The following is an 18,259-nucleotide window of genomic DNA, read 5'->3' on the forward strand; positions in this document are numbered from 1 at the left end:
TGTTACACAAAGATGATTTCACCCAAGATTTTAGTTTTAAAGAAATATTTAGAGCAGTTGTTAAAAGTTACAGCCTGTAGTAGCTCTAATACAAGCATCGCAACAAAGGCGCAGCGGCTGATGAAAGTTTTTCGAAAGTCTCGTTATTACAACTGAGGGTGCTTTGTGATTGCGACGCACATGTATCACAGGTGCAAGCCGCCAATTTCATCTATTTGTTTAAAATGTTGTGTGAAATTGTCTTTGTGTAGTAAATTTTTGACGTGTTTTGCATCCATCAGTTTCTGGCTTTGCGTGCATTTAACGCGTCGGTATTGTGTTTGTGACCATATGTTCCTTAAGATTCCTGCTTCTTATCCTCCCCTCTAACACCTTTTAATAATTTGCCCAAAAGTTTAAACTCACCCTGCATACTTGTATATCATATGCTTGTATGTAAGTGTCTACTTGAGTACGTACGTGTATATACTGTATATACATGTCTACCTGAGTATATAAGTGTTTATATATATATACGAGTACAAACGAGTATATACGTGTATAGTCAAATGTATATCTGTATAGATTAAAAATACGTGTAGATACCCATATACGTATTTATTGCTGCATTTATGTGAATACGTCTATATACGTGCCTACACGAGTATATGCGTATGCATACGCATATGCTCGTATATTTAACCCCATTTACTGTAAAAACAATACATACTAAGTGAAATTAACATTTAATTTATATCTGCCTTATACTTAATGGTTAAGTGACATTAGAAGAACAATACTTGTTAAGCCTAATATTATGACCACTTTACCCCATCTTACTTAAATTGTTCTAAAAAATTATCTAAAACAGATTCAGCTCACTGCTAATGAGTAAGAGTTCTTGAGACATGTAGGAAGCTTCCTATGCAGTCAATCTGTTCATAATTCTAACAAACAAAATTTCCCAATTAAGTTAAAAAAGGTGTTTAGATTTAAAAACTTTTCATATTCACACAAAGTATTTTTTTTTTACCAAATAAAATTTTCCCAGTTGTAAAATTTAGTACTCAAAATGTAGTTTCTAACTGCCCTACTCTACAATAAAATTTTCACATTCATTTGAACATTTATTTCCAAGCTATAGCCATTTATTTGACGAATGACCACTTTACCCCATTGACCACTTTCCCCCACCAGACCCTACAGTATGCTTCTAAGAAAACTATGTATATTCTAAATGTTACAATTTTTAAACTTTGTGGAGGCCTGATTTTTCTAATTTGAACTAGGAGCAGCAGCAGTCATTTATGTTGGTCAATGCACTAGATTATACTAAAATGAAAATGAAAAAATTTAAAACGAACAAGAATTTCAAATTGTACAGATACCATACTGAATAGTCAGTAGCAGATTTTAGGGGGAGTCCAGAGGGGTTCAAGCCCCTCCCAAAGGAACAAATTAATGCAACTATTTCATTTAATTTTTTAATTGACTTCTCTTTTACATAAATAAAAAACTTTCAGTCATGAAAAAGAACACAAAACACATAAAGCATATTTGATTAAAAGTATTTTGTTTGCTAAGGAAGTACAATAGACTCGCTCTATTCTGAACACTCATTGAACCGAACGAAAGTCTTCAGTTTAAGAGGGTGTTCAGTATAGGAGACGGAAGTAATGCATACGTGATTCCCGGGACCATCAAAATGTATTCAGAATATCTGGGTGTTCAGGTAAAAGAGTCAACTGTACTTCAGGAGTCACAGAGGCCAGAGCGGCAGAATACATTTAATTCATCGAAGAACCTAATACCGCGTTTCGTCTGTTAATTCCTCTTTGAGGGAATCAACTATTAACATTTTAAAATAATGTGTAGCCTAGAAGAGTCATTTCTATCCAAGAAGCTATTTTGGAAACAATAGATTTATTTTTTAGCTTATAAAAAATGTAGAATGAAAAAAATTGCATGGTAGTTTCTAGGCTAAGCCATATAATATTAATAGAAACGGCATTTAGTATCAAAATAGTATGTCATCTGTAACAGGGCATTAAGAACAAATCGACAACTACTTTGAAAGAAATAATTTCTACATAAAATATAATACAATACTACTAATGTAAATATACTATAAACTAAATACAATAAAACTTACACGTTATGAAGGTATGATTTTCTTAGTTACATAATATTTTATAGTTAACACATAAATTAATTTATAAAAACTCAAATGAAGTATGGGTATAATTAAAAACCTTATCCTCGTGTTATAATCATTATGACAATGTTTCGAATTGAAATCACTTATTTTATAGCATCTCGCTCTCGGTGAAATTATACAGGGTTTTTAGTAGGGGAATGTGGGGCAAAGTGAAATAGTTAACATGACTGAGCTTTTTCAAAATGAACAAATTGGAAATTTGTTTTGAAAATTACAGTACATAAAGAAAAAATATTGTATTTTATAACAAAACTTGCATTGAAACCTTATTTTTGATTTTTGGCAGTAAAATTGTTTCTTCAAATAAAAATGTGGAAAATGTTCACTTTTTTTTCCTTGGGGCAAAGAGAAAATTGAAATATTTTTCAAATGAAATATGTTCTATTCGATTGTGAAAAATATTTTTGATCAAATTACTAAGTAAATAAAACGCGGGTGATTTATTAGATGATTGAATGAGTGACTTTGACTAATTGTGAGAAATATTAAAAACACAGGCGAGCTAAATATTAACTAAATAAATACTGCACGAATATTGGAAGGTCCCAATTCATCATTCGATAATATCAAAATAATTTTTGAGTTACAACAAAATATTACAATTTGAGTATCATTTTTTAAAAATTGCTTGTATTATCATACGATTAGATTTTCTTGACTGGAATAGACTACACATGACATATCTTACTACATAGTTAAAATATTACTAGTTAAGTAGCGCTAAAAACGGAGTAGATATTTCACCATTTCACTTTGCCCTGCTATTTCATTTCGCCCCACATTCCCCTACTAAATTGGCTTGAAATGTTAAACATATTTTACCTCCACATCAAAAGTGGGTTAGTGTGTAATATTTATGCATTAAAAAGTAGTTTAATTAACCTTATGGGATCCTAAAAAACATTTGAAAATAAATTCATGAAAACTTTGTTATGAAAAATAACATTGGTGAAGGTGAGCCCTTTTCAATTTCCCGGGTCCCCTTCAAACATTATTTTAGTATTTCTGAACGGTTTTCTTCCACACATTTTCTCACAAGACAAAGTTTAACTTCCTTTTCGACTTCTTTGCGAATCTAGTGATTATGTGGTCAATGTTTACATCAATGTCTCTGTGGATATTTAAGAGAGAAAGTCCCACAAGGCATTTCTCACACATTGAGGCTCTTAACCAGGTTTTTAAACGCCGCAATGTCGAGAAGGTTCGCTCACTTGTGGCAATACTAACTGGCATTGTAGCTATGAGTCGAAGAAGGCAATTTATTCCAGGATACATGTCCTTGTCACATTCTTCGATAAGTTTCATGATACATGGAGGGAAAACTTTAACTGGATTTTGATTCTTTTTCCGTGTCCACTTCGCGACCCTTTACTTTAACCCCTGCCCCACACCCCTCTTTACTTTTTTTTTTAAAAGCAAAGTCTCTACATTGTCTCGTTTCTTAGAGGTAGCAGGTATTTTGTGTTGAGATATGCATTGCAGTCTATATATAACTGCAATATGCTGCTTCAAACTGCTTAAAGCCAGAGCTCTAAGCACGAAAATCTTTCTAGTTTAAATACAAAAACGCTTCCCCCACCCCCTATTTTTGCGCTTGGATATAATTTAAATTTGTACACAAATTGGGTGATCCTCAATTTCTTCTTCGAAAAAATCTGTAACTGGAAAATTAAAAAGGATCTGGTGGGTAATGTTTGTTCTGGTTAAGGCCGTGGGGTCATGACCCCCCCCCCCCTTGGATCCACGCTTGTCTCCTCTCCTCCTTAATTTTGCGCTTGGATATAATTTAAATTTGCACACAAACTGGGTGATCCTCAATTTCTCTTTCGAAAAAAATCTGTAACTGGAAGATTAAAAAGGATCTTATGGGTAATGTTTGGTTTGGTTAAGGGGAGTGGGGTCATGACCTTCATAATACCCCCCCCCCCCCTCTTGGACCCACGCTTTTCCTCTCCGTAAATTTTGCGCTTGGATATAATTAAATTTTTTATACAAACTGGGTAATCCTCAATTTCTCCTTCGAAAAAATCTGTAACTGGAAAAATAAAAAAGGATCTGGTGGGTAATGTTTAGTCTGGTTAAGGGGAGTAGGCTCATGATCCCCCCCCCTTGGATCCACACTCCCCCCCTCCTTAATTTTGCACTTGGATATAATTTAAATTTGTTCATAAAGTGAGCGATCCTCAATTTCTTTTTCGAAAAAATCTGTAACTGGAAGCTTAAAAAGGCTCTGTTGGGCTATGTTTGGTCTAGCTAGGGGTGGGGGTCATGACCCCATGACCTCCCCCTTGACCCACACTTGCCGCCCACCCCCCCATAATTTTGTGTTTGGATATAATTTAAATTTGTTCACAAACTGGGTGATCCTCAATTTCTCCTTCGAAAAATTCAGTAACAGGAAGATTCAAAAGGCCCTGTTGTGTAATGTTTGGTCTGGCAAGGGGGAGGGGGGTCATGACCTCCATGACCCCCCCATTGGATCCGCGCCTGCATCCCTGCATTATACATTGTTCTTCCTATGCCTCAAAAAGCTACATTCTTTGCAGATTTTTCAGCTATAAGAGCAGTTCTGCCTTCTTTTGAAGCTTCAGAAGCTCGTACCTTGGAGTGTTTATTATGCTGTTGATCACATTTGCTGGCTTTTTCTTTGTCTATCTTGATGCAAATTACTTCCTCTTTGACTTTTTTTTTCCGTTTTATATTTAAAATTTGAATTTAACACTGAAAAAATACACAGTACACTGGGAAGGTACAAATACATGGCTTGATGGTTGTTTGTCAGGTATATATTGAGAGAAAAAAATTTATCTGAACAAAAATAACTATAACTCCGAAAATAATTCGAATTTCCGTAAATCCTCTCAGAGGCTTATTCTTAAAGGTCTAAACATTGAAAATTTTAAAAGAAAAAAAAATCTATTCTTTTGAATTTCTACACTAGAATACCCCCTTAAAAAAAATGTCAGTTTAAGATGATACTTACTAAAGTGAATATTTTTTATGCAATGTGGTATTTGTGATATCTGGATAGTACAAAAAAATTCACACAGGCTTTGAAAGGTTTTATCAAGGTGCAATGCTAATGTATTATTCTCAATATAAACCCAGATTGCTAGCTAACTTCCATTTTACTTGTGTTCCTGCTGAGATTTACAGTTACGTATGAATTCCTTTACTTAAGAATTGAAGGTTTTATGAAGTCTAGGCACAAAGCACTTAGCTATTGCATTTATCATGTTTCCCACAGGGGAAGTATGACAAAGTTCTTGAGTTAATATTCCCCAAGTCAAATATCAATTTATGATTTGTAAATTAATTCAACTAAGGAATTTAAAATTAAAAAAGAAAAAAAAAATATTGTATATATACTACTGTGAAGAACTGAAATTGGAGGATGTTGATTTTCACAAGTGATTCACCAGAAATATTAGATCTTTCTCTGATGTCTTTGCTCTTAGCTATGTAAATGTTGACACTCACTAGCGAATGTTGACATTTGCCCGATTTCAGCCTTTCATGGCAACGTATATATGCAGTGAAATCCCATTAAAACGAACACCAATTTACCAACGCTACAAAAAATCCATTTCAGAGAAATAAAATTTCAGTCTCAATTGGAAACTCACTTTTCCTTTTTAAACTTATGTGATAAATAACAAGCATTTGTATTAAAACAGAAAAAAAAAAAGTTTTTCAGGTATGGGGTTCTTGATGTAGATTGATTGATGTATCTCTGAAAATAAAAAAGTTAGTTTTAAAGCAAAAGAGAATAATTACGTACTCAAAACCGGTCATAAAGTATTAACATTAATATTTCATTCAATAATCTATACTAATATTATAAAGAGAGAGGGTGGATTTTTGCGTGTTTATATGTTTGAGGTAATCTTACCAACCACACCCATTTGAAAAATTCCTTCACTATATGAAAGGTGCTTTCTTACTGAGTAACATAGGCTATAATTCGAAAAAAAAAACGATAAATAGTTCCTTTTTTTATTCCAATTTAGGCCCAAATTTCACATAAATTCCCGAATATGGGAGTGAAAAATTGCTTGCACAAACTAATCTTTATCTTTACTAATAATAAAGCTCAAAGTCTCTCTGTCTGGAGGATGTCTGGATCTCTGTGACGCGCATAGCGCCTAGACCGTTCGGCCGATTTTCATGAAATTTGGCACAAAGTTAGTTTGTAGCGTAAGGGTGTGCACCTTGAAGCGATTTTTCGAAAATTCGATTTTGTTATTTTTCTATTCCAATTTTAAGAGCATTTTCGTGAGCAAAATTATCATAAGATGGACGAGTACATAGTGAAATTATCATGACGTGGAATGGGAGAGCGAATGAACATAGCCAATCGGAGAGAAATTCGTCATCCATTCTTTGTAAATATACAGGTGAACCAAATGACCTTTTAACTTTCAACTAAGGGCAAAGCTGTGCGGGTACCACTAGTATTATATATCGTTGAAAAGGGTAGAATTTTCCACATTCTAAACAATTTGTTTCAATGCTCTAACTTAGTTACAGCAGGAATAATTTGCGTTTTTAGCTTGAACTTTTTTAGGATTAGCTGCGATTTAGGCACTACTTTCTTCATTAAATCTATCAATAAAAAGTGAAGGAACTGTCCTAGTACCCTGTGGGGGTACTGCTAGTCTTAATATATAAAAATCTTCTGTGCGGACTTTTATCACCATAAGGCTTTTCAATGGCTGGACAGATTTTAATCATATTTTTTGTGTTTAATTAAGTTGTGACAAGCATGGTTTCGAAGCACGATGGATTGAATCGGAAACGTTTTTGTTAATTAATTAATTAATTTAAACTTTGGATGGTTATGTCTCCCAAATGATGAATATTTATTTTAACCTATTGTTGAGCGAGAACTGAAATAAATATTTAACCTGTTGCCAAAGGACAATCAGTAAGCCAGCTCTGCTTTTTGTAATGAAATTTCCTACTGTGATATGTCAATTGAGAATAGATAAAACATAGAGAGAGAGAATGAAGCCCCCTTTTATTTCTCTCTCTCTCTTAAAAGCAACGATTTTAGGTCCCGTTAAAGTACCGGACCTAGCAACACTTGTTTCTCGGCTCAAATTCATCTGAGTTTTGGTACCAATGTTAAAAGGTCATTTAAGGATTGTCAAACTAATCAGTACATTTTTAAAGGAAAAGATGATGGAGTTTAAAAATGAAACAAATTTTTATTTCATCCAGAAAATTTACAACAGGGTAGTTCTGTACACAAAAGATCAGTGCAGTGGAAGGAACTTTGGTGGAAAGAACAAATTAGGCAATATATGAAGTTTCAAAAATTTTCGTTCAAAAGATCGGACCACTAATCTGTCGGAGTTGACTTTGTTCACTGATTGCCTGGATTACAGTAACGTGGTGGCTTGCCGACCTTGGTTATAAACAATCGAGTTGCGTGATCATTTGTTTACATTTTAAAGCTACTGTTAATATAATTTGCTGTATTTTTTGTTTATTTGGCGAAGTATTTCAAACTGCAAAGAATTGTTTTTTGTTTTTAAAAAGTTTTTAGTAATTTTAGTTGAAGAATGTGTTTATTTTAAATCGGTAGGGAGGGGGGGGGAAGCGATGAGTGATTTTCGCTTATTCAGAGAACTGTTTTTACCTTTATCATTTTTTTGGAACGATATTATTCGATTGTTTTATTCTTTTTCATATGGAGGATGTTGCAGCGAGATTTCCCATTTGTTCTAGATGGGTAGTTAGTTTTTTACACTTAATATCTGAAAACGCTTTTTAGCCAACTTTCAAAGTAAAAGTCAGAAAAAGAAGAAAAAAGCATGAAAGAAGGCTTAATGCATCTTAAAAATATCGTGAAAAACAAAAAAAAAAGTCAAAAATAAATAAAATAATTAAATAAATATCAAAAAATTAAAAATTGGAAAGAAGGGTATTTAGATGGGGGAAAATGTCTGTCGGTCTGTCTCTCTGTCGGTCTGTCCCCCCCCTAATAACTTTTGAATAAATAGTCCGATTTGAACAAACTTTTTTTTGTTTGAAAGATCTCGGCGAGGACACCTCATTCCAATATTTCACTTTTTGATCTGAACTATTTTTTGTTAAATTTTGAACAGTTCAAAAAAACTTAACATTAGCTCCTATGGGGAAATTCAAGGCAATTCCAAACTGTGAGGCGAATTTGCTTCAAACAAACTTTCTAGAAAAAAGCTTTTGATGAAAAAGTTGTATAGAAAATATCTTTTTGATTTGAACAATTTTCCGTTCAATTTTGAACAGTTCAAATCCCTTAACATTAGCGCCTACCGGGAAACTGAAAGTAAATGTAGATTCCGTACTTGAAGGCGGATTTTTTTCAAACAAATTTTGTTGGAAATAGCTCTTGACGCCAAACTCCAGACTCTGACTCCGAGAATTTAGGGGCACTTGACTCCGATTTTTTTTGAATGAAAAAAAGTGTATTAGCTGCTTGGTTTAAAAGGTGCTGCTATTTTGTTTGTTCGTTTTTTTTTTAAACTCATTTAAGCATCTAATTTTTTTAGATGAGCAAGGAATATTTTATTCCTATAAATTAGCTTAAAATATTAAAAAAATATGTTTGAAACTACTTGCGATTTTAGCTATTTTTGAGAATATTGATAAGGTACTAGAAAGTAGTATGGGTATACGGGAAAGTAGGTGTTTATAGTTCTAGACGGAACTTCTTGTTATTCTTTGAGTATGGTAGAAGGAGCAAACCATCAAATACGGGGGAAAAAATATTTAATAAAACAACTGCTCAGTGGGCAATAGATAAATCAAGTTGTAATAAATATACGCCTTCTGACACCAAGCGGCTTAAAACATTTTCTTTTACTTTTTTTTTTTTTTTTCAAGAAAACGGTTCAAACACTTGATAGTTTATTGAAATTTTTTAACTTTTCAATTTACAAAAATTGAACAGAACAACGTCTGTCAAGTCCTCTCGTCTTACATATAATAGGACATGGTATAGTTAGTATTCTATAATTTTTTTTTTCAAAACTTTAAGGTTGAAAACGCATTTACGTACCTTTAATTCACATATTTGCTTCTTGAATTCCTTGCAATCAGCATCAAAATCCATTTTACGATGATCTAATAGATCATACCCTTTTCCTTTCACTACATTAATAACGGAATTTAACTTTGCTGAGTAAGTTTCAATACCTTCAATGTGACATTGATTTAGAGTTGAAAGTTCATCTATGGTTTCAAACAATTCACAAATCTAGATTGAACAAAAGATATTGAAGTCAATTCACTAAAATTTACATAAGAAGCACAGTACTCACCTAACTACACAAAATGCACACAGTAGCCAACAAAATGATTCAACAACTGATGAAAAAATTAACCACAATAATAAATTACAAAAAAAATCTAAAAGGTGTAATGTTCTTCATCTAATAGAGTAATCCTAGTTTTAATGGTCTGTCTTCTTCTTCCCATCACAACACAATTTGCTTTATTTTAGCACAAATGAAAAAAAAATTATTCATAATTACATTTTTTTTTGATAAAAAGCCTTTTTTTTATTGTCAATTCTATTAATTGAACTTGTAAGGAAGAAATTCAAAATGTTTATTTATAAATATATTTTTACTTTCAATTTCAAAACATTGCAACTTGATAATGAAAAACTTGAAAGCAAAAATATTTCTATAATTGAATAATTTTCCAAAGACTTTTTTTTTAAAAGTATGAGAACAAAATTAGAATCACGAAAAATGTATACATTTTGAAAAATGTAACATCTTAAATGAAACTCTCATTTACAACTTTTCTCATGATAAAACAGTAGTTAGAAGTAATTGATATTAGTTTGTAATGAATAAAATACTTTAAACAAAATTTGCGAAATGTAATTGAGATTATCTAATTAGCAGAAAGCTTCGACTTTTCCTACAGTACATAAATACTTATCATGCAAGATGTCATAATAAAATGAAACATACTTCTATCAGTCTCTTGTAAAAAGAATGAAAGGTTCCTAAAACTGGAACTTCAAAAAATTCAAACTTTCTCCCAACTGACGGCGCAAAATTTTCCTGCCTTGCCTTTTTTAATTCTTGCTTATAATCTTCAAACAATGTAATACAAGTTTTCATTCGGCTAACAGACGTATCACGAGGCATAGTCCACAAATTAACCTTACCATCATCAGTTATATACTTCTTGCATATTATAACAATCTGATTGGTCACCTATATTGGAGTATAAGAAATGTGAGTAGACTTTTCTGAACATAAATGAATATAAGAATAATTATCCGCACATTTGTCACATACATGTGTACAAAAAACAAAAATATTCTTCCTTACACCTATGATTAATTTCAATGAAACTCTGATTTTATTTCAATGACTAAAAAAAAAAAAAAAAAACAATTATGACAGTAAATTAATAAATATCAATAAACCTAAACTCATTATCAATGTGATGCCTAAATACAACGAAAAGATAAATACTATAGAATTATCAAAAGAGATAAAGTGGTATAAATAAAAAAAAAAAACAGAAGAGAGTTGGGTAAAAAATTTGAATATTTATTCCCAGAAATGTATTAAATGAGGAATCATGGCTTAATATTCAATGCTTAGTATATCTGTACATCAAAATCAGATTAACATAGGTGACATTATTGCTACTTTGCAGGAGAGCGAAAAAACTTTCGTCTGGTGTGTACAAAGATGGGGCTCACACTTTTATGCTGGTAAATAACTATATAGGAAGTATTTTATATAGAACTAGCAAAAATATCCGGCGTTGCCTAGGTCAGTAATAATTATGAGAAACAATCGTTACTTGCATTTGTTTTCTGCTTTTTTAAATGAAAGAATTGAAAATACACCTTTTTAGCGTGATTAAAAATCGAGCTTCTTCCTTACTCATAAAACTAAAAGAACAAAATAGTATTCATTTAGAAACAAAAGCATGATATTTAAGCATACACAAATTTGAAGAATTTTCAAAATATGAAATTAAGCTTCATATGTTTAAAAAGCTTTATCTGTCAATTTCTCTTTTTTTAACATGGAGTCTAAAACCATCTCTGTATTGCTATTGAAGTATCAACTGCTTAAAAAATTGTAGCCGCCCGTAATCCCCTTATACTTACTTTAGATATTTTAGGACATTTCAATCATTGTGGGCTCTTGTTGCAATTTAACCTTAGCGGGAATCATTTTGGGATACCTTCGATAATGCTCCCCCTCCCTACTTTGGAGTAAAAGTTGGCGATTGAGTGAAATTGTGCAAAAAGAAACATTTTTGTGCTGTTCATAGATTTGCCTAATTTAGTTGGTGGATTATTTTACACATTTAAAAAAAGTTTTTTAAAGATACAGTGATTGGCAATATTTTGTTTACATTGTGAAAGCTGATAAACATTATTACCAAGGCTTTGGTTTCAAAAACAGAGACAGTTGAAAAAACTGCCAAATGATGCATCAGCTACTAAAATCTTTCTGAAAAAATTTTGGCAAGATTTCTGCTGGTTGATTGGATAATGAGTAAGTGTCCAATCAGCACAAATAATTAAAAAAAACCATTAATTACATTTGAGTTCCATTTAAATGGAAAATGATCAGCCAAATCCATTTATTATTAACCAATCTTGCTTAAAAACATTACTTTAAGGTTTTACTTGAGAAAAGCCTCGAAAAGTCACACAAAACGCAAAATTATCGAACAGTACAACAATTCTAGCTATCAACTGGGAGTTGAGATGATGCACTAAATAATTAATTGGGTTGATGAAAGCCTTCAAACATGGAACTAAAAAGCTCATAATTCATTTTTTATACAACTTAGAACTTTCTATCAGATGCTATCTTCAGCAGAAAAATTAACACTTTCGATGGGCACATTATGTTAATAATATGTGCATGTATTTTTTCACCCCCATATTGGGGCATTTTTGCGAAAATTGGGACTAAAATTGGATTTTTTTTCGAACTGGTCTATAAGCATTCCCAGTGCCAAAATGAACAAACGGTGAAAGTTTCAGCCAAATCTATCAGGTAATTTCTGAGATCTTAGGGAAGAAACTAACCAACAAATTTACCAACATCCGTTTATATATATATAGATTACATTGTGATGACTCAATGCGGAATAAATTCTACATACAAAGCAGTATTAACCTGAAAATGGCTATTTTCGGACTCCTGTTAGTCTCTGGTTCTGAGGTACAAATATTTGCACTTTAAATAAGGAGGGCACGACATTTCAAAATGAAATGATTACAATTTGCTATAATGCATTAAACAAATATGATGTTTGCCACAAAAGAGCCTACATAAGTTTTATGGGTTATGAGGAAGGTGCTGTATGTTCCTTCGATAGCTTTAATTGCGAGTTAAGTAAGACAAAATCTAGTTTTAAAGTAAAACTCTCTTGCATCTTTGAGAAATGCCTTTAAAATTTTTACACAAAACTTTTTGCTAGATAGTGCTTGATTTGTTAATGTAAGCAGAACAATTTGCTTGAAATTGCTTCACTAGTAATTTGTCTAGTAAATTTAATACACTTCTAAAAGCTTAGAAAAAATTTGAGTTTGAATTTTTGAAAAGTATGTCAAAGAATTTAATGTCAAATATTAATTACAAAAATACAGTTAAATAAATTTCGAAAGAAGAAATTAATTAAAGTTAGCTATAAAAAGGGAGATGAATTATGTTGATTAGTTCACCCGAGCCTCCCTTATATGCATAAAAATTGGTACTGGTATTTTGATTTAAACTTTGTGTTAGAAACATAAGAAATTGGGTTTTTACAAATGTCAATCAAACTGCAACATTGACGATAAAATGTTTCATAACATTGCAGTCTACTTTCTAATCTCAATATTGAAAAAAAAAAAGTACCTTCATTGAACACATGCTTGAAATTCAATCTGTTAATTGCTTTTTTCAACATGAAACATTAAGTAAAATTTAATAAAACTGTTGCACTCATATTAAAATTTTTTGATGATTTGACATTGCTAATGTATGCATTTAATTAAATTTTATTAGCTATAAAAGTTTCTGATAACTTGATAAATAGCAGGAGCAAAACGATATAGTATTTATAGTTGAAGCAAAAATAACCTGGCAGTGTTGTAGGGGCCATTCATTAATTACGTAAGGGTCCCGAAGGGGAGGGGGGGGGGGTTGGAAAAATCTCTACAAACCCTTACTTTGGGGGGGGGGGGGGTCAAACCCATTCTTACGTAATATTTTCCAAGTTTATATTTTACATTTGAAATTGCATGGTCAAGTGTTTTAACAGGGATTATATTTCATTTGCATCTTGAAGGTGAATAAGGTATAGGATGAGCTGTTTTTTATTTGTTTTACAAAGAATGAATAGTGTAAAATATAATAAATGAATCGCACTATGCTCTGCATGTTTTATGTTTAATTAGTATCGCATCATATACAGAAAGATGTCGAAAAAACATTCAATCTAGATTCCAACTTTTTAGTAAATATTTCTTTACACAAAAAGGTTTGATTTACTAATAGTGAATTTAATTTCGATTCCAGTGACATAAGATTCGTTATTTTTATTATTTTGAAAAACAAAACGGAATCTTACGTAAGACTAGAGGGGAGGGGTTTGAAAAATCTTACGTACCCTTACACGGGGGAGGTCAAAAATTGCCAAAATCATCCTTACATAATTAATGAATGGCCCCTAATGCTGTTATTAGGATCTGTGCAGCCTTTACAATGCTGCCAGGTTAGGTTCGTCTCAATTATAGGAATTCAAAAATGGAACAAAGCCTAACTGGAAAAAGGAATGATGCATAAAAAAACAACAAGACATAATTCACAAAAATGTCTTCATAAATTATTCATATATTAATCAAAATGCATAGACAACAACATTCAAACCTAGTAAACAACAAATCACTTATCATGAAATACTTATTTGGTCTCATGAGTTAACTGGCACTTAATAATTTATTCGATAAGATGAAGACCGGTTAACATGAAATAATTGTAAATTTCACATTAACAAGGTTCCACTGGATAAAATTGCAGATTAAAAAAAATTAGAACTACATGTGAAAGTAAAAAAAATGAACTAACCTTGCTAAAGAATGAAGTAATATGTTCAGGTGTGTGATAAAACCTTGAAAAGGAATGAATCATTTTCACATTTGATATTAAAAGTGGAATAGTTTTCTTTATTTGGCTCTAAAAAATATATTTAAAAAAGAAAAAATTACAATCATGATAACACATGCAAAACTTTGTAATGATAAGACTGAGAAAAATATATTCTTAGTAGTAATTTAAAATCCCGTGTAATAAAATGATGTAACAAAATATAAAGTACATACGCACAATAAGAAAAAAATACAGAGGGTGTTCACACATTTTCAGAATGATTTTGAAAAGATATACAATATAAATATAAACAAGTGTAAGAATTTTATTTTCTAACATTATTAATCGTATAGCAATTTTGTTGAATCATCATATGAGGCAGTGAGAAGCAAAGGGATGTAAGTGACAAAATTAAAAATTTGGATATAAGCAGTACACGTGGTAGTCAGACTTCTCCTCTGTCTTGGGGCAAGAGATGGTACTAGTAGCCCTAGTAGGTGCTGCTGTACAGCATGAATTAGAAAAAAATTTTCAATGAAAGCCTGCCTAGGATCTGAACTTTAAACACAATTTGCTCGAGACTTTGATTAGCCGACGTACGTCCCTTCGCTTCTCAATGCCTCATATTATGTTTTGATTTTTAAGTACTATAAAAGTATTAAGATTGATTTTGGCTCAACTCTTTCATGATCTTCTAGAGTCCCTCAAATGTTTTAGAATGGCACTTATAAATAGGCTTGGCAGAGATCTCAGTTTTCAAATAAAATCCCAGAGTCCCGGTAAAAGATAAACTTGATTACAAATGACTAAAAATAATTAACTGGGAAGGATTATTTAGGATAACTACTTGGTCATTTGTACTATTTGTAATAGGATTTAGAAATTCAAAGAAAGATTAGGAACGTTTTACCATATTTTTTGTGAAATAAAAGTTTTGAAAAGAAAGAAAATTAAATAAACATGCTTCGAAAATGATTGGACACATACAATATTCATACATATGAATAAAAATGTTTTGTTTTTGTGATTGCGATTGTTATACAGTAGGGATTTTTTCCGAAATCCTAATTCCTGAAAATGCATTTTTTGGGGAAAATTTTGTAGTTATGATGAAAATTCAGGAGATGTTTACTTGAATAGGGAGTTTGGGTGTTCTCTTGAACAAATCGGGTGAGTTGGTAGCTACTTATAAACTAATTAAAAAACATAAATAAAAATGCATTGGATAGTAATAAAAAGGAAAAATGTGGAATAAAATATATCTACTTAACTTAAGTCAAACCAAAAACAATATGTCTGTGCAAATTTTTTTAGAAAATCTTTAAAAAGTTAAATCAAACATAATAACTATTTTTTAAATGAAATCAAGAGAAAATGTTGCATACCAAATCATTCTTGTAAAAAACCTCACAAATTTTCTCCAACTTTTTTAGAAACTTAACATTATCTCTGGCTTCATTGATTTTGTCAGTGAGTTGCCTATCTTGCTCCATCCAAAGCTAAAATATAAAAAACAATCATTATATAATATAACACTCAATGGAAATGATCACAAATAACAAACAGATTTCAATACATCATTGATAAAAATATCAATGCTGATGATCAAGGCTTCTAAATCAGGCACTTGTTGAATGTTATGAACTAAGTAAATTTAAAATCAATTTTTAATTTATATAAGTTTTGGCTTTGAGATAAAACGCTTTGACTCTAGATAAACGAGGGAGTAATTCAGCCAAATTTTAGCATAAAACAAAATTTACGAAAAAAAAGTTCTAAAAAGTTTTAATCTGTGACATAAGAAAATGCACCTTTATCATTCGAGATTGTGCAGCAGTCAGTATTTTCAAAACAGTTTGGAACTTTTCTGATTTCACAAATTCTTCCACTGAACTGAACCTACACAGAACATATCTCCAATGTTTAAGTTCATTTAAAGGTCCTGTTTCATCAGTTTCTTGTTTTATTTCTCTGCTTTCTGCTATAACCTATAAATAGAAATTAGGAACTAATTAATAAATTTGACAACTACTGATGTGAGCTAGAGTTTCTTTTTTACTCATGAAACCATATACTTATAATTCTATTCAAAAATTATGGAAAAAAAAAAGAAAAGAAAAAAGGGTCTCACAAAAAAGATGATTCACTTTGTTTCAGTTTTTAAAATTTCCATTTCAAAAATTCTTATTTTGAAATTTTTTATTCGGCAAATTGATGACACAGTTGTTTATCTTCATTGAAACTAATAAAATCCATTACAGTATAGCCTATCAAGGCTTTTTGCGCCATAAAAACCAATAGAACTGAAACCCATTACAATATAAAGGATAGATAAATTTTGCTTTCAGAAAACACTATACTGAACATTAGTTTCAGAGTCAGAGAGGACATGATTCAGTAGTATACCCTATTAGCAAAATTTCATGTATCAATCAACTTTGACAAGATCTTAATATTATACTGACGGCGTCAATATTAGCCTTTTTCATACTGTATAAAAGTGGAAAAACAATATTGCTACAATTAATTCATCTTAAAATACCAATATGAGGATTCCTTACATTATCAGCATTGCATCTATGATGAACATGCTGTTGCTGTCAGGGTAATTAGTAGACAGAACAGGTGAAACTTCGTTGATAGTACTTAGCGCATGAGCAAAGTTCATCATACCCAGCGTCCCTTGTATCTGTCTGTTACCTTCCTTCTTCGACACAGTCGGTTAAGCATCGCATGCCGCATATGGCGATGCAATTTTTAGGCTTAGTATAAAAAAAAGAATTCATTTTCCTTAAAACAACTAAGTCTGACTCAAACTTCTTGCAAAATGCGCATTTTTCTTTCAAATTCATATTTTTCTCTATGAGCACACTTCTTACTTTGGCTCTAGTTCTACAATGATCCTAAGTAGGAAAACCGTTTTGGGTCAAAGTATCCCAAACACAAGGGTAACATTGGTCCAAATAAAAACAATAATAAAGGGTAAAAATACTTGGAAATAAATTGATCACTATTTAAAAATTAAATTAAGAGATCTCTAGATGTGGAAAACAAGTTTCCACAGCTAGGAAATATAAATAGTTACAAAATCATTGAGAAAAGAATGAGAAACATTCCAAAATCTGCCCAGAGTTGCCTGCATTTATGGTATCCTGTTTAACCTTTTTTGTGGATTATCTGTAGTATTCCTATATCTGCAATGTCCTCCCCCCTATTCCATGTTAATCAGGAGATTATTGCAGATAATACAAATAAAAGTACCTCTTGAACTGTTCTAATCCAGTTCTGCATTAATTCTTCAACAAGTTTAACTTTTTCATCAAAGAGGACAAATTTTTGGCAGTCAGCTAATGATTTTACTTTGCTAATATCTATCTTTTTCATATCTTGAAATTTCACAATGTCTTTAAAATTATCTTCAGTAGCTGTCAAGGAAAAAAAACTATTAGCAACTTAAAAACGGAAGCTATACTTTGTTTTACTAACTTACTTTATTTTTTAACTAAACAATGAATTCAGGAACAATGCAAAATATAAAAGAAAGCAACATGAAGAGAAAAGTTTTTGATACCAGTATAATATGTGTTTTAAAACAAACATTTTGCACATCTAAATAACTTGATAAAAAAAAATCTCTTAAAAATTCAAATTTAGGGTTTAATGCATTTAACAAAATAATTATTATGACTGTAAAGATTTCTGTAAGGCATGGGGTTCTCCATTTCTGCACATGTGCATAATGTACGCAGCATATGACAGAGAGGCTAATATTTCTCTGGTTAATAAAATTGGAGAAACTCCATGATAGCAAAATATTTTGTGACAATTTTTTAAAAATGTACCTTATTCAAATAAAGCATAAAATTCAAGGACTAAAGGCCCATTTTGGTGTTTTTCAAGGTTTTAAAAAGTATTTAAAAATTAAGCATTTTATTTCAAGCAG

The 18,259-nt window shown here is 31.4% G+C and overlaps 1 protein-coding gene across 1 annotated transcript in view; it reads right to left on the reverse strand.

Moving 5' to 3' along the window:
- Nucleotides 1-17,700, reverse strand: part of LOC129219775 (dynein axonemal heavy chain 8-like) — a 189,951-nt gene extending 172,251 nt beyond the window's left edge. The window contains exons 1-7 of the mRNA XM_054854077.1: nt 17,578-17,700; nt 16,128-16,304; nt 15,702-15,815; nt 14,296-14,403; nt 10,171-10,419; nt 9,246-9,443; nt 3,080-3,090 (exon numbers count right to left, since the gene is read on the reverse strand). Coding sequence (XP_054710052.1) covers nt 3,080-3,090; nt 9,246-9,443; nt 10,171-10,419; nt 14,296-14,403; nt 15,702-15,815; nt 16,128-16,304; nt 17,578-17,700 — 980 coding nt within the window. The remainder of the gene's footprint in view (nt 1-3,079; nt 3,091-9,245; nt 9,444-10,170; nt 10,420-14,295; nt 14,404-15,701; nt 15,816-16,127; nt 16,305-17,577) is intronic.
- Nucleotides 17,701-18,259: the final 559 nt, after the last annotated feature.

The sequence above is a fragment of the Uloborus diversus genome, chromosome 1, assembly GCF_026930045.1.
Source record: "Uloborus diversus isolate 005 chromosome 1, Udiv.v.3.1, whole genome shotgun sequence".
NCBI classification, from domain to species: Eukaryota; Metazoa; Arthropoda; class Arachnida; order Araneae; family Uloboridae; genus Uloborus; species Uloborus diversus.